Below are 26177 nucleotides of genomic sequence, written 5' to 3'. Positions count from 1 at the left end.
ATCTGGAAGTCAAGCACAATGGTATCAGCATCATCACTTGTATCTACTGCTTTCTGGATCTTGTAGATGAACAGAGTGAGCTGGGTTTCATATAATCATTGTTTTCAGAGCCTATGTATAGATTTCATGCATCTTTAACACATATTTGCCAATAGTCATGTGCAAAAGTCGCTTTGCCACATCTTACCTTACATCCTCATGATGAAGGTTAGTCTTTTTTATAAGCCTGCAAACAGATGCTTGCTTGTTGTGAAATGTTGACAGAGCTGTAATTAAGAAAAATCTGTTGTTACAAAGTTTCTTATGAAGATTGTGGCAGATTTTGTGTCAAGCAAGTTTGAGGTACAAGTAATTTTGCTGTAAATGTTGTTACATACCTTTTAACAGGTTATCCTCTTTTGTGTGCACAAATCTTACTGTAGTGGCTGACAGTGTTGCAGTTGTTAAGGATTTTGTCACCTTCAGGAGTGTTTCGTCAGCATCAATACAGAATGCTTCACAAGCAAGCTATAAAATTCACTTTTTATAATGTCACAGAAAGTACACCACATCTCTAATAGTGCTATTAAGACAATTTCATTAAACAAGAATGAAAAGCAGAGATATTTCAAAATTATAAGACTTCGAAAATGTAATCACTTACAGTAAAAATGTTGGCTGCCCATTTCCTGAAAGTCTGCTCTTGACCACACAGTTCATCTGCCTTACATACATCAGCTATCCTCTCTCCTCCAAGTTCTCCAAGTATGTTGTCTACATGTTTTCCAAATGCACAGAAATTGGGATAGGCACGTGAACCAAGAGCAAAGACAGCAAATCTGTAATGGAGTGAGTGATTTGTAACAGTAAATATACCTTTCTAGGGTCAGTATACCTGCAGCCCCTCGTAAATCATAAGACTTTAAACATGTAAATTGTGATATATAGTGATTAGACTTTAAAACTATAAATTGCAATGTATTTGACAGTACACTCTAGTTCTAAATATTCTGAGACTTCACCCATAAATAATGTAAGTTTCGTACTGGTTTCTGTTGACATTGATGTTTTGCAACATTTATAGCAATATCAGAAAAAAATCCTACAACAGTGAAGGAGTTGGAATATTAAAGAGCATTCATTATCATGCCAAATGTCACACTCAGAATTACTTTGGACATTCCAGTTGCACAAAAGAAATAATGAAATAGTGTCAGCTGTAAATCAGCAACAATATCTGATGGACATCAGACAATTTTCATATCATTTTCTTTCTACAGTTGTAGAAAAAGCAACAGTGTTTCTTTTCTCTGATGTGTATTCCCACTGAGAGTTACTTCTCCAAGGAAACCACAGGAAACTGAATAATGTGATGGAAACAAAGTGATGTTAAAGTGAAAAGCCTGCATCAGGCTGAGCCACCTGATTTTTTTAATGTCAAATCTGGATGAAAATTTGTGTCTCCGTCCAGTGCTCACTGAAAGGAGTAGTAGTTATGGGACAAAAGCTGTCACAACATTCACATGAAAAGAAAATTTCAAAACTTTGCACATCATCTTGTAAAAATGTTTTTTCTCAGTTAAGTTGTTAACACCTATTGTTTTACATTACAGTAAGTAGAGGAATTTGGTATGTGGGTTTAACTGATTAGGAATGAAAGGAATTTTAAAATTAATTGAAGACTTCTGAGCCTCTCCAAAAGCCTGTATCAGGGACAGTCAACATAACAAAACGGTTAACCCATCACGCACAGTGAACCTTACACTGTCACTAAGGGAGCTAAGACTGAGGGGATGCCACCTCTGAGCTAATGCTTCATATATGAGAACGAGAACTCTGCCATCTCTTTCTTTTTGCATTATAAATGGGATTTGCTTACCAGACTCCTAGTTTGATAACAGGTCAGACCATCTGTGGTGTTCCCATCAAAGCTGCAAAATTTTCCATGACATAATTCTTACTTTAGAAGAACTGAGAAAATTTTGAATTGCAGCACTATGGTGAAGACAGCTAATAACTACATAGGCATACATTCAGTAGCCATATCTTTTTTATATCAATTTAATTAACATATCTGTGCTTTAAAGCCTGATGGCCTTAGGCCATTCAGTACAACAATGGAACAAGTTAACTACAGGCAAGGGGAGGAACTTGGGAAAGAGTCAAAATATTTTGTGTTCAGGGGTGTTCTGTGAGTAAGCACACCCTTTTCTTGATAAATTTTAAACCTTGTGCCTACTTTTATAAGGAAGAAAAGATGGAATATTCATGAACACATTACCACTTATGTTGACTACCATGAAGATTAGGCCTCCATGAAAAGAATGCTTAACAGTTGGTAATTTCCTTGTTGTATTCTTAACTGACAGTTTTGGTAGTGATAGAGGGTACAGTGAACAGAACTTCACTGTACATACGTCAACTGCTTCCTTGGATTTCATGTACATCCTGATTGTTTTTTGACACCAATCGGATGCAAGTCATTAAGATGTGTGATATCAAAGTCTAAATTAACCAGTACATAAAAATTCCAATTCAGTGGACACTGCAGTATTATTTTGTAGTAGCTCAGTGAACTGTGAACCTGTATTGATGGTTATGATTATTTGTCAGTATATTACAGTTTTCCATTTCACAGCTCATAGTGACAGTTGTAGTACAGAAGTGGTTTTATACTTTCTTGAATCCCTTACTGCTAAAACATGAATGGGAGATCAGAGAAAAATATTCTGTACATATTGAGACACCTATACATAGAATCTTAGTGCAATTGGTGAAGCAGGTGGCTGTGCCCAATTTAAAAAACTGCCCAATTTAAGAAACTGTCTGTATAATTTACATTAAACAGCAGGAAACCTAAACCTATATGGCTGAATGGATACTACAAATCCAATTCATAACTATCACACTGCCAAATGTTTGGAGAGAAACCTTGTTGAGTCAGTTATGTGTATTTGTCTGCGATGAAATCTGTATCTTCATTGTTGCATGTCGGCCTTCAAAAGATAATAGGAGAAGAAGGTGGATCACAGTTCACTATTTTTCTGGAGAATGATAATTTATTTGTGAATCAGATACTGGTTGTTATATCATCCTAGCTAAGTAGTTGAGTGTATTTTACCTCACGCTGCTGAGAGGTCCAGCAGCACTGCTTTCCGAGAGGACACCACTGTCGTCAGAGGATCCTCTCGGGGAGTCGATGCCCGTGGTGGATGTCTTGCCCTCGTCCAGCATGTCCATGTCAGTGCAGTCATTCACCCCAATGAGTGACCTTGAGATCGCCATTCTGCAGTTTGATAATACTTATTAGCGTTTAACCTGCTTATCATGAATACACAATTGTAGCAGAGATGCTGCAGGACTATGAGACCTTTTACTATCACTCTGCTTGTAGTGTGCAAACAGCGCCCTCAAGTTCCCCATTCACTCCTTTATGTGTGCACAAAAGCAGTGGAATAAACAGTGTAGGTATTTTGGCACCCAAGGCAAGGAATTTAGTGTGTCACCCCCTCCCCCAGTTCCACATCATAACATCAAATATGCGTATGATCTATGGAACTTGTAACTTACTGGATAACTGACTGTCTGACTTAAGAACACCCCTATATAAAAAATTTTAAAATCTAAATTTTAATTACTTTGTTTTTTGGATAGTTACCTCAATACAAAAAAAAATATAATTCATCAGAAGTGACAATTTGTGAGATTTAATTATAGATTAGTTTATTTAGGTGTACTTTTCATTCCAGTTGATCCATAGTAGGAGATCGTCCACGATGTAAAACATGTCCGAAGAACAAGAATACACAATAAATATTTACAATGAATAACAAATAAAAGAGCACTAATGTTCCTTCCATAGATCCCAAGTGGAATGATAACATGGATGTGGAATGAATTAAAAAAATTAAACTTATTTTTGTTTATGAAGTAATAAACACTGAATAGAAGAATAATTTTACAACACTTATTTTCAGTGACTGCATTGCTGCATTGTATTTGTACAGAAGTGAGATTGTACTAATATTTGCTTTATTTTATATTATTCGTAAAACACACACATAAACATATGCACCCACCAGTTGTTTCTACAAAGAATTCGTCATTGGAGCAGGAGGAGTTGGCCACTAATAAAACTTTTAGGCTCCTCTTAAACTTAGTGGTTAAACTTTCTATGGCTGATGGCAAGTTACTGAAAATGTTTGTTACTCACCTTTTTGGACCAAAGTAAGTGAAGATGGTTTTTATTTCTAGTATTGATTCCATGAACTGAGTTGTTGGTTTGAGAAAGGGCTATATTTTTAATGGCAAACTTCATTAAGGAATAAATATATTGGCAAGCAATACTTAATGTCCCTAGTTCCCTAAACAAGCCTCTGCATGATGATCTTGAGTTCACACCACAAACAATTCTTATTGCACATTTTTAAATCTGGAAAACTTCAGCTTGGCTAGATGAGTTACGTCAGAAAATAATCCCGTATGACATTATGGAACGAAAGTAAGCATAGTATGTCAGCTTTTCCATTTTTATATACCCTGTGTCTGACAACATTCACACTGCAAATAGGGATTTGTTTAGACACTTAAGTAGTTCTGTGATGTGCTTGTCCCTGTTGAATTTATTGTCAGGCTGTAATCCCAAGAATTTAACACTGTCTTCTACTTCTATCTGTCTGTCTGTCTGTCATTATTTAGGAATATACAGGTGGGAAACCTCTTACAAGTTCTGAATTGCAGGTAGTATGTTTTTTCAAAGTGTAGTGACAGAGAGTGGGGTAGGAACCCCTGAAAATTTCATTAACTGATCTTTCTAAGACTAGTGTTTGTATCGTCTGCTGTAAGTTTAACCCCGGTAGCCGAGTGGTCAGTGCGACAGAATGTCAATCCTAAGGGCCCGGGCTCGATTCCCAGCTGGGTTGGAGATTTTCTCCACTCAGGGACTGGGTGTCGTATTGTCCTAATCATCATCATTTCATCCCCATCAACGAGCGCAAGTCACCAAAGTGGCGTCAAATCGAAAGACTTGCACCCGGAAAACAGTCTACCCGGCGGGAGGTCCTAGTCACACAACATTTACATTTATTTATCTGCAATAAAACAAATTTGGCATCTGGTAATGTTACTGATGAAAGGCCATTGATAAACACAAGAGAAAGCAAGGGTGGTAAGCTGTGACTTTGTGGGACACCACGTGTAATTAGTTCCCAGTTGGATGATGCCTGATAGCTTAAGACATGTCTCTTCCCTAATGACACCTTTTGTTTCCTGCCAGAGAAATAGGAATTGAATCATTTTACTACATTTCCTGTTACACCATGTTATTCTAATTTACACAAGAGTATGTAAATGAAGATCAGAACAATAAAAAATTAAGAGACTCTTAACGTCAGGTGAAGTCAAGAAACAGTAATGTAAATCATAGATGACCTTCGGATGCTGTGTGAAAATACAGTGCTCTGCATCACTGGAAAAAAATTTGGGTGCAAAGTCCAAGGTTTAAATTTTACCAGGAGTGCACTACAGATCTTCAGGTTTCATTTAGAGGCTGTATTTTTGGATGTAACGGGGTGTGAAGCATTTTTAAGTTTGGAAAAAGGACCTCCTTCAACTTCATTTTAACCTGTTAATTTGTTGGCAAAAGGCAGATACTCTTACCACTCATCCACTGGCATTAATAATAATGCTAATCATGAGATTACTAAATTGTTTGCAGAAAATTAGGACTATTTTGTAAGTACTCAGATATTTAAAATAAATTAAAATCTCTGGAATGAAAAAGAAGAAAAAGTATTTTTGATGTTTGTATAACTCTTATATAGACAATGTGGATATGGATTTTTTTACGTTTTGTGGGATACACTCTTATTATCAGCAAGGTGAACTGCACTTGACTAGTGCTTTTGTAGCCGCAGATGAAGCACATTTTTTCAAAGTTTCATCGCCTTAGGCTGCTGCCTGGCTTTACTATGCAGCAGGACTAGCCCTGAGGAGAAGAGGTATCCTGTATAGTATTCTGCCTGTAGGAGGAAGGTGAAAATAGATGCGTGTTGTCTGCCTCACAAATACATGTAAATGTAGGATTAGTACAGAAGTCTAGAATATTTCCAGAATTAAAAATCAGGCTTATAGAGTGGAGTTCAATTTTTTTATTGCAGTTTGCCATCAACCATAAGCACAGACATTGCTCAGTGTTAAGAGAATTGACATTTTCTTCATTTCTGTTCACAGAAGTTGATAGGTAAATAAGCTAATATGATAAATGTGTTATAGGAGGTTGAGAAAACGTTCATGTGTAAAGAAAGCATGGTAGTTTTTAATTTGTAAGAATTATGTAAGTAAACAAATACAGTTATAATTAATAACAGCAAAAATAGTGACATTTACTAATGGCACAAGTATTCTGATCAAAGGGTCCAACTCCACAATGCAAGATACATCACAGACAATCAGTAACCAAGTACACAAATGATTCATAGCAAAAAGTAACCCAATTTTTAAAAATTAAAAACATGTAAAAAAAGGTCAAATTTATTTCTTTTACATATATCAGAACCTCAATGATTTTTCTTCTTTGGTTCCCATTAAAATTTCTTGTCCTGTGCAGCTCCTTTGCATCTCAGTATAATTGTATATTCTGTCGTACTTGTGTGTGTGTGTGTGTGTGTGTGTGTGTGTGTGTGTGTGTGTGTGTGTGTGCGTGTGCGCGCGCGTAAGGATTGGGTATGTAATAATTTACGTATGACTGTGCCATGCGAGGTTAGTTTTTGAGCCATGCATTAAGAGCAAAATAGCTTGACCTGAAGAAGAAAAGTGAGATCATTCACATAATCAGAAATTGGACTGGTTGGAAGTTTTAAGTATGCATAGTATTAAAATCACATAATGATTGGTCTGTTGATGGCTTGAATAAACTGCTGAAGAAACATCCAATAATAATGCATACAGCAAGTTGGTTGCAGAGTGGACGTAGTGTGACTCGGTCAATGCTGAACAAATAAACGTCAAGTCAGTTTAAGAAAGAAACAATAATGCATATATGAAATGCCACACATAGAAAGAAATGTAGGACAGGCTAGTGTCCATTTTCGAACAAAAATATGGTACCAGTGTTTACATCTTACTGCAGCAGTGGTATAGTTTGCAGAAGAAACCAACTAATAATGTAAGGACACATATTGCCAGAATTGAGGGTCTTACACATCACTTACAGATTCTAGGTGAGCAAATACCTGTGCAGATAATCGTTACAAAAACTGTCATGACTCTACCAGGAGCATACAACTATTTTGTCAGTGTGTGGGAATCTGTGCCGGCAAATGAATGATCACTTAGCAGTCTGATGTCCAGACTTGCTGTAGAGAAAGGAGAATGAACACAAGTGATAAACGTGAAATTTTAGCATATGCAGCAAGTAACAGCTAAATAAAAACTGTGGTAAAAACCTTAGCATTTTGCAAAGTCAGGTACTTGTCACTATTTTCATAATGTGGGTCACTGGATTCATGACTGTAAAAAGCAAAGATCTGTAACTGAAAATCAGTCTTATACCAATGGAGAAGCTCTCCAGAGACAGCTGGAGAAGCATAGTAAATGGATTCAGGAGCAGCTGATCACACCTTGAATCAATATTCTTGGTCCATAACCTATGAATAATTTCCAGAGGCACATCCTTTTCATATTACTGGTGAAAAATACATTTCTGATATTGGACATGGAGACATTAATACTCTAGCCAAAAGTGGAAAGTAATGAAAAGAAAAGCATATCAGCAAGATTTTGTGTGTTTCAGAGTTAACTGACTGACTGTTGTGCTAGGGTGCAACTGTCACTAAAAGCATGGTACATCAGTCTGACAATAAAATGTGTAAATTTTGAAATGGTGAAAGTGTTTTTGCAGTAGGAGAGAAACATGACAAACAGTTAAAATTAAATTTGAGGTTATGTCAAATCATGAGTATAGAGCAAATGTTGCTGCTAGTGAAACTCTCATTTAGTGGCGCAAGAGAATTCCGCATCAGTATGTCATGCAAGCTAAACAACTGTTGTCAGTTGCCAAGATAAATTTTCAAGATCAGTAAGTTGAAGACTGTGTTATAGGTAAGATATGTAAACTGTCATTTCCATCCAGTGATACCAAATAAAAAGAAATAGATGAGCTTTGTGCATTCAGATATGCGTGGGAGGGGGATCATGAAGATAACCTTCAGAGTGTTCCTGCACTGAAAAATTCTGGAGAATTCTGTGAAGAGAGAGACAGATATGTACATTCTGATGATGTCAGTCAACAGGGAGCAGTAGCAGCTGAAGCAGTTCAATGTAATAGCAAGTATCAGTTAAGAGGTGGCAGATCTTTAAGATTGCCAGCAAGATGTGAGAATCCATGTATCCATTTTAGACACTGTTAATCCGTGAACATACAAGAAAGCAATTAATTAAGTTGGCTGAGGTAGAAAAATGGAAAAATGTAATGAATTACTTCATTGACAGTTATCAAAACCTGGGCATTACTGGATCCAACAGCACTTCAACAGGTCAATGATAACCACTTGTTGTTCAAAATCAAGTATTCTACTACTGATGATGCTCCACATTTCAAGGCAGGACTTGTGGCTAGAGGTTTCAAGCAAGTTGCAGCCATAGATTATCTTGGCTTGTAGGTCGGTGACTAGATTTGACTCAGTTCAGATAGTCGTACCCATTGCAACTTTCAGGAAGATGTGTCATGAATAATTTGACATCTGAAGTGCTTTTCTTTTTGGAAAAACGTTGTTGTTGTTGTTGTGGTCTTCAGTCCTGAGACTGGTTTGATGCAGCTCTCCATGCTACTCTATCCTGTGCAAGCTTCTTCATCTCCCAGTACCTACTGCAGCCTACATCCTTCTGAATCTGCTTAGTGTATTCATCTCTTGGTCTCCCTCTACGATTTTTACCCTCCACGCTGCCCTCCAATACTAAATTGGTGATCCCTTGATGCCTCAGAACATGTCCTACCAACCGATCCCTTCTTCTGGTCAAGTTGTGCCACAAACTTCTCTTCTCCCCAATCCTATTCAATACTTCCTCATTAGTTATGTGATCTACCCATCTAATCTTCAGCATTCTTCTGTAGCACCACATTTCGAAAGCTTCTATTCTCTTCTTGTCCAAACTATTTATCGTCCATGTTTCACTTCCATACATGGCTACACTCCATACAAATACTTTCAGAAATGACTTCCTGACACTTAAATCTATACTCGATTTTAACAAATTTCTCTTCTTCAGAAACGCTTTCCTTGCCATTGCCAGTCTACATTTTATATCCTCTCTACTTCGACCATCATCAGTTATTTTGCTCCCCAAATAGCAAAACTCCTTTACTACTTTAAGAGTCTCATTTCCTAATCTAATTCCCTCAGCATCACCCAACTTAATTCGACTACATTCCATTATCCTCGTTTTGCTTTTGTTGATGTTCATTTTATATCCTCCTTTCAAGGCGCTATCCATTCCATTCAACTGCTCTTCCAAGTCCTTTGCTGTCTCTGACAGAATTACAGTGTCATCGGCAAACCTCAAAGTTTTTATTTCTTCTCCATGAATTTTAATACCTACTCCAAATTTTTCTTTTGTTTCCTTTACTGCTTGCTCAATATACAGATTGAATAACATCGGGGAGAGGCTACAACCCTGTTCTACTCCCTTCCCAACAACTGCTTCTCTTTCACGTCCCTCGACTCTTATAACTGCCATCTGCTTTCTGTACAAATTGTAAATAGCCTTTTGCTCCCTGTATTTTACCCCTGCCACCTTTAGAATCTGAAAGAGAGTATTCCAGTCAACATTGTCAAAAGCTTTCTCTAAGTCTACAAATGCTAGAAACGTAGGTTTGCCTTTCCTTAATCTTTCTTCTAAGGTAAGTCGCAAGGTCAGTATTGCCTCACGTGTTCCAGTATTTCTACGGAATCCAGACTGATCTTCTCTGAGATCCGCTTCTACTAGTTTTTCCATTCGTCTGTAAAGAATTCGTGTTAGTATTTTGCAGCTGTGGCTTATTAAACTGATTGTTCGGTAATTTTCACATCTGTCAACACCCGCTTTCTTTGGGATTGGAATTATTATATTCTTGAAGTCTGAGGGTATTTCGCCTGTTTCATACATCTTGCTCACCAAATGGTAGATTATTGTCAGGACTGGCTCTCCCAAGGCCGTCAGTAGTTCCAATGGAATGTTGTCTACTCCTGGGGCCTTGTTTCGACTCAGGTCTTTCAGTGCTCTGTCAAACTCTTCACGCAGTATGGTATCTCCCATTTCATCTTCATCTACATCCTCTTCCATTTCCATAATATTGTCCTCAAGTACATCGCCCTTGTATAGACCCTCTATATACTCCTTCCACCTTTCTGCTTTCTCTTCTTTGCTTAGAACTGGGTTTCCATCTGAGCTCTTGATGTTCATACAAGTGGTTCTCTTATCTCCAAAGGTCTCTCTAATTTTCCTGCAGGCAGTATCTATCTTACCCCTAGTGAGATAAGCCTCTACATTCTTACATTTGTCCTCTAGCCATCCCTGCTTAGCCATTTTCACTTCCTGTCGATCTCACTTTTGAGACGTTTGTATTCCATTTTGCCTGCTTTATTTACTGCATTTTTATATTTTCTCCTTTTATCAATTAAATTCAATATTTCTTCTGTTACCCAAGGGTTTCTACTAGCCCTCTTCTTTTTACCTACTTGATCCTCTGCTGCCTTCACTACTTCATCCCTCAAAGCTACCCATTCTTCTTCTACTGTATTTCTTTCCCCCATTCCTGACAATTGTTCCCTTATGCTCTCCCTGAATCTCTGTACAACCTCTGGTTCTTTCAGTTTATCCAGGTCCCATCTCCGTAAGTTCCCACCTTTTTGCAGTTTCTTCAATTTTAATCTACAGTTCATAACCAATAGATTGTGGTCAGGGTCCACATCTGCCCCTGGAAATGTCTTACAATTTAAAACCTGGTTCCTAAATCTCTGTCTTACCATTATATAATCTATCTGATACCTTTTAGTATCTCCGGGGTTCTTCCATGTATACAACCTTCTTTCATGATTCTTAAACCAAGTGTTAGCTATGATTAAGTTGTGCTCTGTGCAAAATTCTACCAGGCGGCTTCCTCTTTCATTTCTTAGCCCCAATCCATATTCACCTACTATGTTTCCTTCTCTCCCTTTTCCTACTACCGAATTCCAGTCACTCATGACTAATAAATTTTTGTCTCCCTTCACTACCTGAATAATTTCTTTTATCTCATCATACATTTCATCAATTTCTTCATCATCTGCAGAGCTAGTTGGCATATAAACTTGTACTACTGTAATAGGCATGGGCTTCATGTCTATCTTGGCAACAATAATGCGTTCACTATGCTGTTTGTAGTAGCTTACCCGCATTCCTATTTTCCTATTCATTATTAAACCTACTCCTGCATTACCCCTATTTGATTTTGTGTTTATAACCCTGTAGTCACCTGACCAAAAGTCTTGTTCCTCCTGCCACCGAACTTCACTAATTCCCACTATATCTTACTTTAACCTATCCTTTTCCCTTTTTAAATTTTCAAACCTACCTGCCCGATTTAGTGATCTGACATTCCACGCTCCGATCCGTAGAACGCCAGTTTTCTTTCTCCTGATAACGACATCCTCTTGAGTAGTCCCCGCCCGGAGATCCGAATGGGGGACTATTTTACCTCCGGAATATTTTACCCAAGAGGATGCCATCATCATTTAATCATACAGTAAAGCTGCATGCCCTCGGGAAAAATTACGGCCGTAGTTTCCCCTTGCTTTCAGCCGTTCGTAGTACCAGCACAGCAAGGCCGTTTTGGAAAAATGCTAGCAACAAAATGAAAACTGCAGTATAGACTGTGTAAATGTACAAAGCACAGATACTAAAATGAGATACTGCACCTCTAGAATTCTAACGCCAAATTCTGGACTATCAACAACTCCCAGTCCAATTCAAACCATAGCTGCACTCATGTAACAAACTGAAGAGAGTTGCAAGAATCATTAGTATTTTCATCTTTATCCACAATAAAAGTGAAACAGAGAGATGGAGATGCCAAGCACATAAATCTGTTAACAACCAGTAACTACCATGTTTCCAGTAAAAAAGTGTACCTTATGCTTGATTTTGTAAAGTAGACTGCAATGATTTGATTTTTCATTTAGTCCTGTAGCTTACATAATATACAAATAATATAGTACAAGTGAAGTGAAAGAATACAGTATTATCTGTACCTTTTAGATACGCATGATTTAGTGTTACCATAACCTATGTTCTTCAACATGCAATAAGAACTGACAGATGACAAGTGGCAGCACTGACAGTGGAGGGGTATATAATGCATGTCGGGGAATGCGAAAAATAGTGCAGTCATTTCTGTAAAGCAGAAATGGAGCAATTTGTCTGATGCCTAATAGGGCATGATAATTGGCTGTCAGGCCAAGGGCGGAAACATTTCAGAAATGGATGAGTTCATAAACTGTTCGTGTACCACCTTGGTTAAAGTATACCATGTATGGCAAAGTGGTACAATCAAAACACAGCACCATGGCAACTGTGGTGCATGATGGACCATAGATGAAAGGATTGAATGATGGCTGCAGGGATGTGTGTAGGCGAAGAGATGTGCAACTGTTGAGCACACGTCAAACAAGGGGCTATCAATAGTGTCTCCTTAACCACTGTTCAGCAAACATTGTTCCACTTCCGTAGCAGGCACCTGATTCGTGCACCCATGCTGACTGCTTTTCATCAGTGATGAAGGCTCTAATTTGCACCCCAATACGGCAACTGGACATACATTGAGTGGTGACAGGTGGCGATGGCAGATGGCCATTAAAAGCGAACAACCTCGTATAATAGACGGAAGGGTCCAGGCTGGAGGAGGGAGCGTTGTAATCTGGAGAATGGTTTTGTGGAGTTCTCTAGGTGATCTCATAATTCTGAATGGCAAAATGGATCAACAGAACTAAGCAGGTATCCTTTGGGACCATGTCCATTGCTATATCTACATCTACATGGATACTCTGCAAATCACATTTAAGTGCTTGGCAGAGGGTTCATTGAACCACCTTCACAATTCTCTATTATTCCAATCTCGTATAGTGTGCGGAAAGAACGAACACCTGTCTCTTTCCGTACGAGCTCTGCTTTCCCTTAGTTTATTGTGGTGATCGTTTCTCCCTATGTATGCCGGTATCAACAAAATATTTTCACATTCGAAAGAGGAAGTTGGTGATCGGAATTTCGTGAGAAGATTCTGTCACAACGAAAAACGCCTTTCTTTTAATGATGTCCAGCCCAAATCTTGTATCATTTCTCTAACACTCTCTCCTACATTTTGCGATAATACAAAACGTGCTGCTCTTCGTTGAACTTTTTCGATGTACTCCATCAGTCCCATCTGGTAAGGATCCCACACCGCGCAGCAGTATTCTAAAAAGAGGACGGACAAGCATAGTGTAGGCAGTCACCATAGTAGATCTGTTACATTTTCGAAGTGTCCTGCCAATAAAACGTAGTCTTTTATTAGCCTTCCCCACAACATTTTCTGTGTTTTCCTTCAAATTTAAGTCGTTCATAATTGTAATACCTAGGTATTTGGTTGAATTTGCGGCTTTTAGGTTAGACTGATTTATCGTGTAACCGAAGTTTAACGAATTCCTTTTAGCACTCATGTGGATGATCTCACACTTTTCTTTGTATAGGGTCAACTGCCAATTTTCGCACCATTCAGATATCTTTTCTAAATCTTTTTGCAATTTGTTTTGATCTTCTGATGACTTTATTAGTCGATAAGTGGCAGCGTTATCTGCAAACAACCTAAGATGGCTGCTCAGATTGTCTTCCAAATCGATTATATAGATAAGGAACAGCAAAGGGCCTATAATACTACGTTGGGGAACGCCAGAAATTACTTCTGTTTTACTCGATGACTATTGTCAATTACTACGTACTGTGACCTCTCTGACAGGATATCGCAAATCCAGTCACATAATTGAGATGATATTCCATAAGCATGCAATTTCATTACAAGCCGCTTGTGTGGTACAGTGTCAAAAGCCTTGAAAATCCAGAAATACGGAATCGATCCGAAATCCCTTGCCAATAGCACTCAACACTTCATGTGGATAAAGAACTACTTGTGCTTCATAGGAATGATGTTTTCTACACCGATGTTGACTGTGTGTCAGTAGATAGTTTTCTTCGAGGTAATTCATAATGTTTGAACACGATCTATGTTCCAAGATCCTGTTTAATATCGACGTTAACGATATGGGCCTGTAATTTAGTAGATTACTCCTACCACCTTTCTTGAATTTTGGTGTGACCTATGCAACTTTCCAGTCTTTGGGTACGGATCATTCGTCGAGCGAACGGTTGTATATGATTGTTAAATATGGAGCTAGTGCATCAGCATACTCCGAAAGGAGCCTAATTGGTATACAGTCTGGACCAGAAGACTTGCTTTTATTAAGTGATTTAAGTTGCTCCACTACTCCGAGGATATTTGCTTCAACGTTACTCATGTTGGCAGCTGTTCTCGATTCGAATTCTGGAATATTTACTTCGCCTTCTTTTGTGAAGGCATTTCGGAAGGCTGTGTTTAGTAACTGTGCTTTGGAAGTATTGCCTTCGGTAGTATCTCCATTGCTATCACGCAGAGAATGCATTGATTTTTTCTTGCCGCTAACATATAAGCATCTCGCATTGAAGTCCGTGCTAAACTTCGAACTTCTGTAAAAGATCGCCAATCTTGGGGATTTTGCGTTTGTTTAAATTTGGCATGTTTGTTTCGTTGTTTCTGCAACAGTGTTCTAACCCATTTTGTGTGCCAAGGAGGATCAGCCCCGTCGTTTGTTAATTTACTTGGTAAATATCTCTCAGCTGCTGCCGATACTATTTCTTTGAATTCAAGCCACGTCTGGTCTACACTTACATTATTAATTTGGAATGAGTGGAGATTGTCTCTCAGGAAGGCGTTAAGTGAATTTGTATCTGCTTTGTTGAATAGGTATATTTTTCGCTTATTTTTGGAGCATTTTGGGATTACAGTATTAAATTTCGCTACTACAACCCTGTGTTCACTAATCACTGTATCGGTTTTGATGCTCGTTATTAACTCAAGATTATTTGTTGCCAAGAGGTCAAGTGTGTTTTCACGACCTTTTACTATTCGCGTGGGCTCATGAACTAAATGCTCGAAATAATTTTCAGAGAATGCGTTTAACACAATTTCGGATGATATTTTACGCGTACCACCGGAATTGATCATGTATTTTCGCCAACATATCGACGGTAAATTAAAGTCACCACCAACTATTATGGTATGAGTCTGGTACGTGTTTGAAATCAAACTCAAGTTTTCTTTGAACCTTTCAAAAAATGGTTCAAATGGCTCTGAGCACTATGGGATTTAACTTCTGAGGTCATCAGTCACCTAGAACTTAGAACTACTTAAACCTAACTAACCTAAGAACATCACACACATCCATGCCCGAGGCAGGATTCGAACCTGCGACCGTAGCGGTCGCGCGTTTCCAGACTGTAGCGCCCAGAACCGCTCGGTCACCCCGCCCGGCTTGAACCTTTCAGCAACTGTATCATCTGAACTGGAAGGTCGGTAAAAGGATCCTATTATTATTTTATTCCGGTTGCCAACAATGACCTCTGCCCATAGTACCTCATTTTCGCGACAAGTTAGACTACTTCTGACAGCAATAAACACGCCACCGCCAACCGTGTTTAGCCTATCCTTTCGGAACACCGTTAGGTTTCCGCAAAAATTTTGGCTAAGCTTATCTCCGGCTGTAACCAGCGTTCAGTGCCTATAACGATTTGAACATCAGTGCTTTCTATTAGCGCTTGGAACTCTGATACTTCCTCAACACAACTTCGATAATTTACAACTGTTATACCAATGGTTCCTGTATCTACGTTCTTCCTATGTTCGGCCGTCACCCTTTGTGACTGCAGCGCTTCTTGTGTATTCTTGAGACCCTTTAACCTAAATTTCGCCCAGTCCACGTCACACAACCCCTGCTACCTGTGTATCTGCCTCCCACGTACAGTGAACACCTGACCTATTCAGCGGAACCCGAAACCCAACTACCCTCTGGCGCAAGTCGAGGAATCTGCAGCCTACATGGTCGCAGAACCGTCTGAGCCTCTGATTCAGACCCTCCACTCGGCTCTGTACCAGAGGTCCGCAATCGGTCCTGTCGACTATGCTGCAGATGGTCAGCTCTGCTTTCATGTTCCAAGCAAGTCTGTTAGCCACTCAGAACCAGAGATAATCTCTTCTGATCCAAAGTGACACACATCATTAGTACCGATGTGAGCAACCACCTGCAGTTGGCTGCACCCTGTGCTCGTCATGGCATCTGGGAGGACCCTTTTCACATCTGGAATGACTTCACCCGGTATGCACAAAGAGTGGACATTGATTTTCCTTCCCTTCTTGTCAGCCAAGTCCCTAAGGGTTCCTGTAAGGCGTCTAACGTTGAGCTTCCAGCTACCAATAATCCCACCCTCTGTGATTGTCCAGATCTTGCAGGCTGAGTGGTTTTCTCTGAAACAGGAGAGGCCACAGCATCTGGCTCAGCGACAGTGTCAGCCACAGACAGCACCAGGAACCTGTTTGTCAGACAAACCGGGGAGGCCTTACGTGCGGCTGGCTGGGAAGTCTTTTGCCACCTGCTTCACCCTGGGGTGACCTCCCACTCGACCACAGGTGAGGGGTCAACCTCAGTGGAAGCCGTAACTGGGTTGGCCACCGGTGAGGACTGATCAGAGGACTCAGATGTGCTGGATATCCGTTGGATCCCCATGGCCGGCCCACAACAGTGGTGCCCATCCACAGCAGCCTCAAGCTGTGTAACTGAAGCCATCACAGCCTGAAGCCGAGAGCGAAGTGTTACCAACTCGGCTCGCATCTGCACACAACAATCGCAGTCCCTATCCATACTAAAGACCTTGGAAAACTAAACTATGCAGATAAGTGGACTATCAGCACATGCTGCCCAACTCTACTGTAGACCCTGACAAAAGAGCAGGAACTGTGTCTAATAATATGCAGATATTCAAAAACCTAATTACCGAAGCACTCAGGTGAAACTACATACAGTTTGTTTTTCCTCGGCGTGATGGCATTTACCACCAGGACAGTGTGATGTGTCATAGCTTGGGGTAAAAGTGCATGGCTGGAAGAGCACCAAGATGAGTTTAACATACTGCCTAGCCACCAGACTCTCCAGATTTAAACCCAGTTCAGAATCTGTGGGACTACCTCGATCAACCTGTTCATGCCATGGAAACCTAGCTTAGGTGGCCATGGTACTGAGGTTGGCATGGCTCTACATCCATGCTGGTATCTTCCAGAACCTCATTGATTCTCTTCCTGCAGGTCTTGCAGTGGGCTGCACTGCAGAAGGTGATTATTCAGGCTTGTGACAGGTGGCCACATTAATGTGAGTGGACAGTATATTTTAGACCTTACAGCTTCAAACAGGCCTGATCCTATCAGTGGTGTCAGGGATTAGTGATCATGGTGTGATAGCAATAGTGGTTACTAAAGTTAATGACCCTGTCAAGAAGGCAAGGGGAGTATTTATGCTGGGAAAAACAATTATTGTGAACCTATAGCACGGCACAAAGTCCAAATGGATTGGAAGAAAGTGCAGGTAAGTCCTGCATATAAGAAGGACAAAAAAACGAATTCATAAAATTACAGACCAATATCGTTACCGTTAGTTTGCTGCAGAATTCTTGAGCATATTATAAGTTCGAATGAAATAAATTTCCTTAAGACAGAAATGCTCCTGCCCACAACTTAACATAGATTTAGAAAGCATCATTTGTGTGAAATTCAGCTTCTTTTGTCACATCATATCCTGTGAACCTTGAATGACGGGCAACAGGCAGATTCCATATTTCTAGATTTTTGGAGAGATGCCCCGCTGCAGACTGGATGAAGGTCCAGGTATACAGATTAAGTTTCCAGATGTGTGAGTGGCTTGAATAACTTTCAAATCATTGAACACAGTACATTGCCCATGATGTAAAGCTATATGAAATGGAATGGACATGTAAGGGCAATAGTAGGAAAGGTGCAGACCAACATCAGTTTAATGGCAGAATTTTAGGAAAGTGAATCTCATTTATAAAGGAGGCTCTGTATAGAACATTAGTATGACCCATTCTTGAGTACAGCTCAGGCGTTCGGGATGCCCACCAGGTCGGATTGAAGATAGACATCAAAGCAGTTCAGTGCTGCTACATTTGTTACCAGTAGGTTCGATGAACACATGAGTGTTACGGAAATGCTTCATGAACTCCAATGGAACCACTGGAGGGAAGACAACGTTCTTTTCATGAAGCAATATTGAAAAAATTTAGGAGCAGAAAGGAAATGACTTGTAATGGTACAATATAACCACTGCCATGTACCATACCCGTGGCCCAGGTAATATGTATGTAGATGTAGAGAAGTGCTTTACAGTTTTCACTCGTGGAAAGGTACATCTCCCTGTTGGTAATAAACAAGGTAACAGTATCCCAGTGATTGAAGTGGTGACACTACTATTCCACAGTCAAATGTTGTTTTTTTTATGTATATCAGGTTGGTACAAAAGTTTGTAGTGGTGGTATTCCTGTTGCTATGGGTTTATGTTTCGATTGAAATTTTTTATTTGTAGTTCACTGCTGCTGTTTGAGTTTACATATTATTTTATCATTTGGAGGTAGCAAGCGTAGCAGTGAACAATAGAAAATGGAGAAATCGGATAATTTCCAACATATTCTTCTGTTTGAGTTCAGTAGAGGGGTGACAGCAGTGGAGCAATTCAGAAACATTTGTGCCATGTATAGGAATAATTACATTGGGCAGAGCACGGCGAGAAAATGGTTGTCTCATTTTAAGGAGCATAATTTTGATGTTAGTGACTCTGCACATTCAGGAAGATCTTCACGGTTTGATGAAAATTGTTTAAACACGTTAATCCGCGATGATCCACGTCAGTATACTCGAGAACTGGCAGATATGATGAACTATGATCATTCCACCATTGTGCAACATTTCATACAATGGGGATGTTTCAAAAATTGGGTGAATAGGTATGGCATCCTCTAAGCCAAAATAAAAACAAAATCTGTGGGTGGCCATAGGTGCATCTCTGTTTGCTTATCATCAACTGGCTCATGAGCAACACCGAGTTTTCGTATCCTGTTGATGAGAAATGGTGTCGTCATGCTACCATAGTGAACAGACAAGAATGGTTTACCCCAAGCAAAGCAGCAACTCCCCGTACTCCATCCACAAAACATAAAGTTATGCAACCGGTGGAACAGTGGCAGTGTGGTGTATTGCTTCTCCGAGATGTAACGATCGATACTGACATTTATTGTCAACAATAGAGATGTTCCGCAGACACAATCCAACAACAACGACCATGAAGACTGTGTGAAGTTATGTCCATATTCTGCTCGACTGATAAAAAACACTATACAGGATTGGATTGGGAAGTCATTCCTCACCCACCTTATTCACCTGATCCTGCACCCTCAAATTTTCATCTTTTCCACTCTCTATCAAATGGTACTGGAATACTCTGTTTCAAATTCTGAAGGTGGAGGTGTAAAATACAGGCAGCGAAAGGTATCTGCGATTTGCACAGAAGCCAGATGGCAGTTATAAGAGTCGAGGGACACAAAAGGGAAGAAGTGATTGAGATAGGAATAAGACAGGATTGTAGCCTATCCCTGGTGTTATTCAATCTGTATATTGAGCAAGCAGTAAAGGAAACAAAAGAAAAATTTGGATTAGGAATTAAAATTCATGTGGATGACATTGTAGTTCTGTCAGGGGCAGCAAAAGACCTGCAAGAACAATTGAACGGAATGGACCTTACCTGGAAAGGAGGATCTAAAATGAACACCAACAAAAGCAAAACGGGAGTAATGGAATGCAGTCGAATTAAATCAGGTAATGCTGAGGGAACTAGATTAGGAAATGAGACATTTAACGTAGTAGATGAAACTTGGTATTTGGGAAGCATAATAACTGATGATAGACAAAGTACAGAGGATATAAAATATAGATTGGCTATGGCAAGGAAAGCATTTCTGAAGAAGAGAAATTTGTTAAGATCGAGTATAGGTTTAAGTGTCAGGAAGTCCTTTCTGAAAGTATTTGTGTGGAGAGTAGCCATGTATGGAAGTGAAAAATGGACGATACATAGTTTAGAAAAGACGAGAATAGAAGCTTTCAAAATGTGGTGCTACAGAAGGATGCTGAAGATTAGATAGGTAGGTCAAATATCTAATGAGGAGGTACTGAATGGAATTTGGGAGAAGGGGAATTTGTGGCACAACTTGACTAGAAGAAGGGTCGGTTGGTAGGACATATTCTAAGGCATCAAAGGATCACAAATTTAGTATTGGAGGGAAGTGTGGAGGATAAAAATAGTAGAGGGAGACCAAGAGATGAATACACTGAGCAGATTCAGAATGATGTAGGCTACAGTAGTTACACAGAGATGAAGAGGCTTGCACAAGATAGAGTAGCATGGAGAGCGGCATCAAACCAATCTTTGGACTGAAGACAGCAACAGAAACATCAAATTACCTTCAACGAACTTCGTTTCCAGATGAAAATGCACTTCAAACGTGGCTCGAAGAGTTCTTTACCCCAAAACTACGTTGATTCTACAGTCATGGACTCTAAAAGTTATCGCAGCATTGGCAGATCATTGTAAATAGTGAAGGAAGATACAGTATTGCTGACTAAAGACTCTGTTACACATATGGAAAAATGCTACAAACTTACATATTAACTGAATATATCAAGCTGACTCTGTGTGTCTTACATGCTGGACCTATGTCAAGAAGTGACTTCTTTTCTTTAATTATATAATACACTCAACTGTCTCCTAAAACAAGGCAGTAGCAATTTTGAAATCACTAAAATACTGCTAGTTCTTTTGATAGATGTAATCTGTAAATATGAAAGCTTTATGTAGGAATACAGCTAGTATGTTGTGCTGTTTATGCATTTTAACCGTTTCAACTTACCTCAATGTGTCCGAGCATTCATAAATTTCTTTATTTGCTGAGTTTTCTGAGATGTCTTCCATTTTCTTCATTGCACAGAGATCGTGAATGAATCTCTGAAAATTGAGATGTTTGTAACTTAGCATTTACAGTTACATATTCATTTTATTTATTTCTTATTTATTTATCCGCAGTAAGAAGGTACAGACATGATTTTGGTGTAAAAGCTCATTGTGAGATTGTTTCGTAAATACATTTTAAAATCATTTAACAATGAAATTCTGTTGGTGTTAGCGCTCACAGTATCTCTGTCACCAGTTTATCTCACAGAAATAGGTTATTAACCTTATCTGTTGTCTAAAAAAAGAGACAAAGCAGAAATTAAATCGGAAAAAGACGTGCAGAAAAGCAGACATTAATTCCACTCTATAAGAACTCCCTTTGCTCAGTACGTGTACATTCATGCAGTTTACGAGAAACATTTAGTGACCCCATGCAGATAGTCTTACCTTTCCATTCTCTGGTGGATCGCCATTGCCGAATGTTGAAGTGACAATGAGTATTAACGTCTCTTGCTCAATATTGTTCATGTCGTAGTCATCCATGCAGCATACCTATCAATAGGCGACAAACCAACTAGTCACAACTATAGAGGTGCACCGAAGAACAATGTGTATGACAGATTTTTAGATGTATACCGGTAGAGCATGAAAAGATAAATATAAAAGCCACATACTTAGTTATTGTACAGTAGTTAAGCATGACTATTCTGTATGGGTTGTGCTCCTTATGATAACAATCAAGACTGGATACTCTATGTAAATATAAAAATTGTTGACGAAAGGCATGTTAATAATACAGTTACATGCTACATGATTATAAATGGTTTTTGTGGATCTCCCTCCCAATGAAGAGTATCACCTCATACATGGAAACTAATGTCACTTCCACATGTTAGGAAAACATTTGTACATAATAAACGTCTGCAATAATTAATCTGGTGTTTGTTTGGAGACATTTTTATAGTATTTCAACCCATGTTCATTGTCACCATGTGATAGTATTTCAGCCAATAACATAGAAATAATTTCATCATGCTGTTATGTGTCTTGTATGGTGGAAAACCTCAAATATACAGCTTTTAGAAGATTTTGAGCTAAACACCCTACCTGCCTCCCCACCCCCCTCTCCCCCAAAATGAACGATGGACCTTGCCAAGGTGGGTTAGCAAGAGTGTCTCAACAGTACAAATAGCAGAGGTAACTGTGGAGAGGCCAGACAAAACTTATAGGTCCTGAAAAAAGGCAGTCCGCATATTTGACTGGTGGTGGAATGTTATACCCCTTCAACAAGAAGGGAAATAGAGTTTAAAAAGGGAGATGGATAGGGTGAAATCAGACATGATGAGAATTAATGAAGTGCAGTACCAGGAAGACAAGGGCATCTGGTTGAATGAGCACAGAGTTACCAATTCAAAATAAATAGGGCAGTGCAACAGTAGAAATAACGATGAATAAGAAAATAGGAATGTAGGTAAGCTACTATGAAGAACATAGTGCACACATTATCACAGTGAAGATAGGCATGAAGCCAATAACCACCATAGTAGTACAAACTTATGTGCCAAATAGCCCCACAGATGATGGGAATTGAAACAACGTATTACGAGATAAAAAACTTAGTCAGATAATTAATTCAAATGAAAATTTAAATGTGAAGGGGGACGGGAATTGTGTAGTTGGAAAAGGAAGAAGAGATAAAATAGTAGTAGAATATGGACCGGAGCAAAGGAATAACAGAGGAAGCCACCTTGTAGTATTTTGCATAGAGCATAATTTAATCATCACTAACGCTTGGTTTAGGTTCATGTAAGACGATAGTCCTCCCCCCATGAACCATGGACCTTGCCGTTAGTGGGGAGGCTTGCGTGCCTCAGCAATACAGATGACCATACTGAAGGTGCAACCACAACAAAGGGGTATCTGTTGAGAGGCCAGACAAACGTGTGGTTCCTGAAGAGGGGCAGCAGCCTTTTCAGTAGTCGCAGGGGCAACAGTCTGGATGATTGACTGATCTGGCCTTTTAACAGTAACCAAAACAGCCCTGCTGTGCTGGTACTGCGAACGGCTGAAAGCAAAGGGAAACTACAGCTGTCATTTTTCCCAAGGGCATGCAGCTGTACTGTATGGTTAAATGATGATGGCATCATCTTGAGTAAAATAGTCCGGAGGTAAAATAGTACCCCATTCGGATCTCTGGGTGGGGACTACTCAGGAGGACATCGTTGTCAGGAGAAAGAAAACTGACGTTCTACGGATTGGAGCATGGAATGTCAGATCCCTTAATCGGGCAGGTAGGTTAGAAAATTTGAAAAGGGAAATGGATAGGTTAAACTTAGATATAGTGGGAATTAGTGAAGTTTGGTGGCAGGAGGAACAACACTTTTGGTCAGGTGAGTACAGGGATATAATTACAAAATCAAATAGGGGTAATGCAGGAGTAGGTATAATCATGAATAAAAAAATAGGAGTGCGGGTAAGCTACTACAAACAACATAGTGAACGTATTATTGTGGCCAAGATAGACATGAAGCCCATGCCTACTACAGTAGTACAAGTTTATGTGCCAACTAGCTCTGCAGATGATGAAGAAATTGATGAAATGTATGATGAGATAAAAGAAATTATTCAGGTAGTGAAGGGAGACGAAAATTTATTAGTCATGGGTGACTGGAATTCGAGAGTAGGAAAAGGGAGAGAAGGAAACATTGTAGGTGAATATGGATTGGGGGTAAGAAATGAAAGAGGAAGCTGTCTGGTAGAATTTTGCACAGAGCATAACTTAATCATTGCTAATACTGGGTTTAAGAATAATGGAAGAAGGTTGTACACGTGAGAGAGTCCTGGACATACTGGAAAGTTTCAGATGGATTATATAATGGTAAGACAGAGATTTAAGTACCAGGTTTTAAATTGTAAGACATTTCCAGGGGCAGATGTGGACTCTGACCACAATATATTGGTTATGAACTGTAGATTAAAACTGAATAAACTGCAAAAAGGTGGGAATTTAGGGAGATGGGACCAGGATAAACTGACTAAACCAGAGGTTGAACAGAGTTTCAGGCAGAGCATTAGGGAACAGTTGATAGGAATGGGGGAAAGAAAAACAATAGAAGAAGAATGGGTAGCTCTGAGGGATGAAGTAGTGAAGGCAGCAGAGGTTCAAGTAGGTAAAAAGAAGAGGGCTAGTAGAAATCCTTGGGTAACAGAAGAAATATTGAATTTAATTGATGAAAGGAGGAAAATAAAAAAATGCTGAAAATGAAGCAGGCGAAAAGAAATACAAGCGTCACAAAAATGAGATCGACAGAAAGTGCAAAATGGCTAGGCAGGGATGGCTAGAGGACAAATGTAAAGATGTAGAGGCTTATCTCACTAGAGGCAAGATAGATACTGCCTACAGGAAAATAAAAGAGGCCTTTGGAGAAAACAGAACCACTTGTATGAATATCAAGAGCTCATATGTAAACCCAGTTCTAAGCAAAGAAGAGAAAGCAGAAAGGTGGAAGGAGTATATAGGGGGTCTATACAAGGGCAATATACTTGAGGACAATGTTATGGAAATGGAAGAGGATGTAGATGAAGATGAAATGGGAGATACGATACTGCACGAAGAGTTTGACAGAGCACTGAAAGACCTGAGTCGAAACAAAGCCCCGGAACTGGACAACATTCCATTAGAACTACTGACAGCCTTGGAGAACCAGTCCTAACAAAACTCTACCATCTGGTAAACAAGATGTATGCGACAGGCGAAATACCCTCAGACTTCAAGAAGAATATAATACTTCCAATCCCAAAGAAAGCAGGTGTTGGCAGATGTGAAAATTACCGAACTATCAGTTAAATAAGTCACAGCTGCAAAATACTAACGCGAATTCTTTACAGACGAATGGAAAAACTGGCAGAAGCCGACCTCAGGGAAGATCAGTTTGGATTCCATAGAAATGTTGGAACATGTGAGACAATAACTGACCTTGCGACTTACCTTAGAAGAAAGATTAAGAAAAGGCAAACCTACGTTTCTAGCATTTGTAGACTTAGAGAAAGCTTTTGACAATGTTGACTGGAATACTCTCTTTCGAATTCTAACGGCGGCAGGGGTAAAATACAGGGAGCGAAAGGCTATTTACAATTTGTACAGTAACCAGATGGCAGTTATAAGAGTCAAGGGGCATGAAAGGGAAACAGTGGTTGGGAAGGGAGTTAGACAGGGTTGTAGCCTCTCCCCGATGCTATTCAATCTGTTTATTGAGCAAGCAGTAAAGGAAACAAATGAAAAGTTCGGAGTACGTATTAAAATCCATGGAGAAGAAATAAAAACTTTGAGGTTCGCCGATGACATTGTAATTCTGTCAGAGACAGCAAAGGACTTGGAAGAGCAGTAGAACGGAATGGACAGTGTCTTGAAAAGGGGATATAAGATGAACATCAACAAAAGCAAAACGGGGATAATGGAATGAAGTCGGGTGATGCTGAGGGAATTAGATTGGGAAGTGAGACAGTTATAGTAGTAAATGCGTTTTGCTATTTGGGGAGCAAAATAACTGATGATGGTCGAAGTAGAGAGGATATAAAATGTAGACTGGCAATGGCAAGGAAAGCGTTTCTGAAGAAGAGAAATTTATTAACATCGAGTATAGATTTAAGTGTCAGGAAGTCGTTTCTGAAAGTATTTGTATGGAGTGTAGCCATGTATGGAAGGGAAACATGGACAATAAATAGTTTGGACAAGAAGATAATAGAAGCTTTCGAAATGTGGTGCTACAGAAGAATGCTGAAGATTAGATGGGTAGATCACATAACTAGTGAGGAGGTATTGAATAGAATTAGGGAGAAGAGAAGTTTGTGGCACAACTTGACAAGTAGAAGGACCAGTTGGTAGGACATGTTATGAGACATCAAGGGATCACAAATTTAGCAATGGAGGGCAGCGTGGAGGGTAAAATATCGTAGAGGGAGACCAAGAGATGAATACACTAAGCAGATTCAGAAGGATGTAAGTCGCAGTAAGTACTGGGAGATGATGAACTTGCACAGGATAGAGTAGCATGG

At 39.4% G+C, this 26177-nt stretch overlaps 1 protein-coding gene across 1 annotated transcript in view; it reads right to left on the bottom strand.

Annotated features, from left to right (window-relative positions):
• LOC124613031 (nitric oxide synthase, salivary gland-like) overlaps positions 1-26177 on the bottom strand; it is a 159237-nt gene that overhangs the window by 104717 nt on the left and 28343 nt on the right. Inside the window, 6 exon segments of the mRNA XM_047141599.1 lie at positions 188-266; positions 378-507; positions 644-818; positions 3101-3265; positions 21082-21176; positions 21570-21674. Of these exon segments, the coding sequence (XP_046997555.1) occupies positions 188-266; positions 378-507; positions 644-818; positions 3101-3265; positions 21082-21176; positions 21570-21674 (749 nt within the window).

Source organism: Schistocerca americana, chromosome 4 (genome assembly GCF_021461395.2).
Source record: "Schistocerca americana isolate TAMUIC-IGC-003095 chromosome 4, iqSchAmer2.1, whole genome shotgun sequence".
Classification (NCBI taxonomy): domain Eukaryota; kingdom Metazoa; phylum Arthropoda; class Insecta; order Orthoptera; family Acrididae; genus Schistocerca; species Schistocerca americana.
The sequence above is the reverse complement of the archived record's forward strand: the minus strand, read 5'-3'. Positions and strand labels throughout refer to the sequence as shown.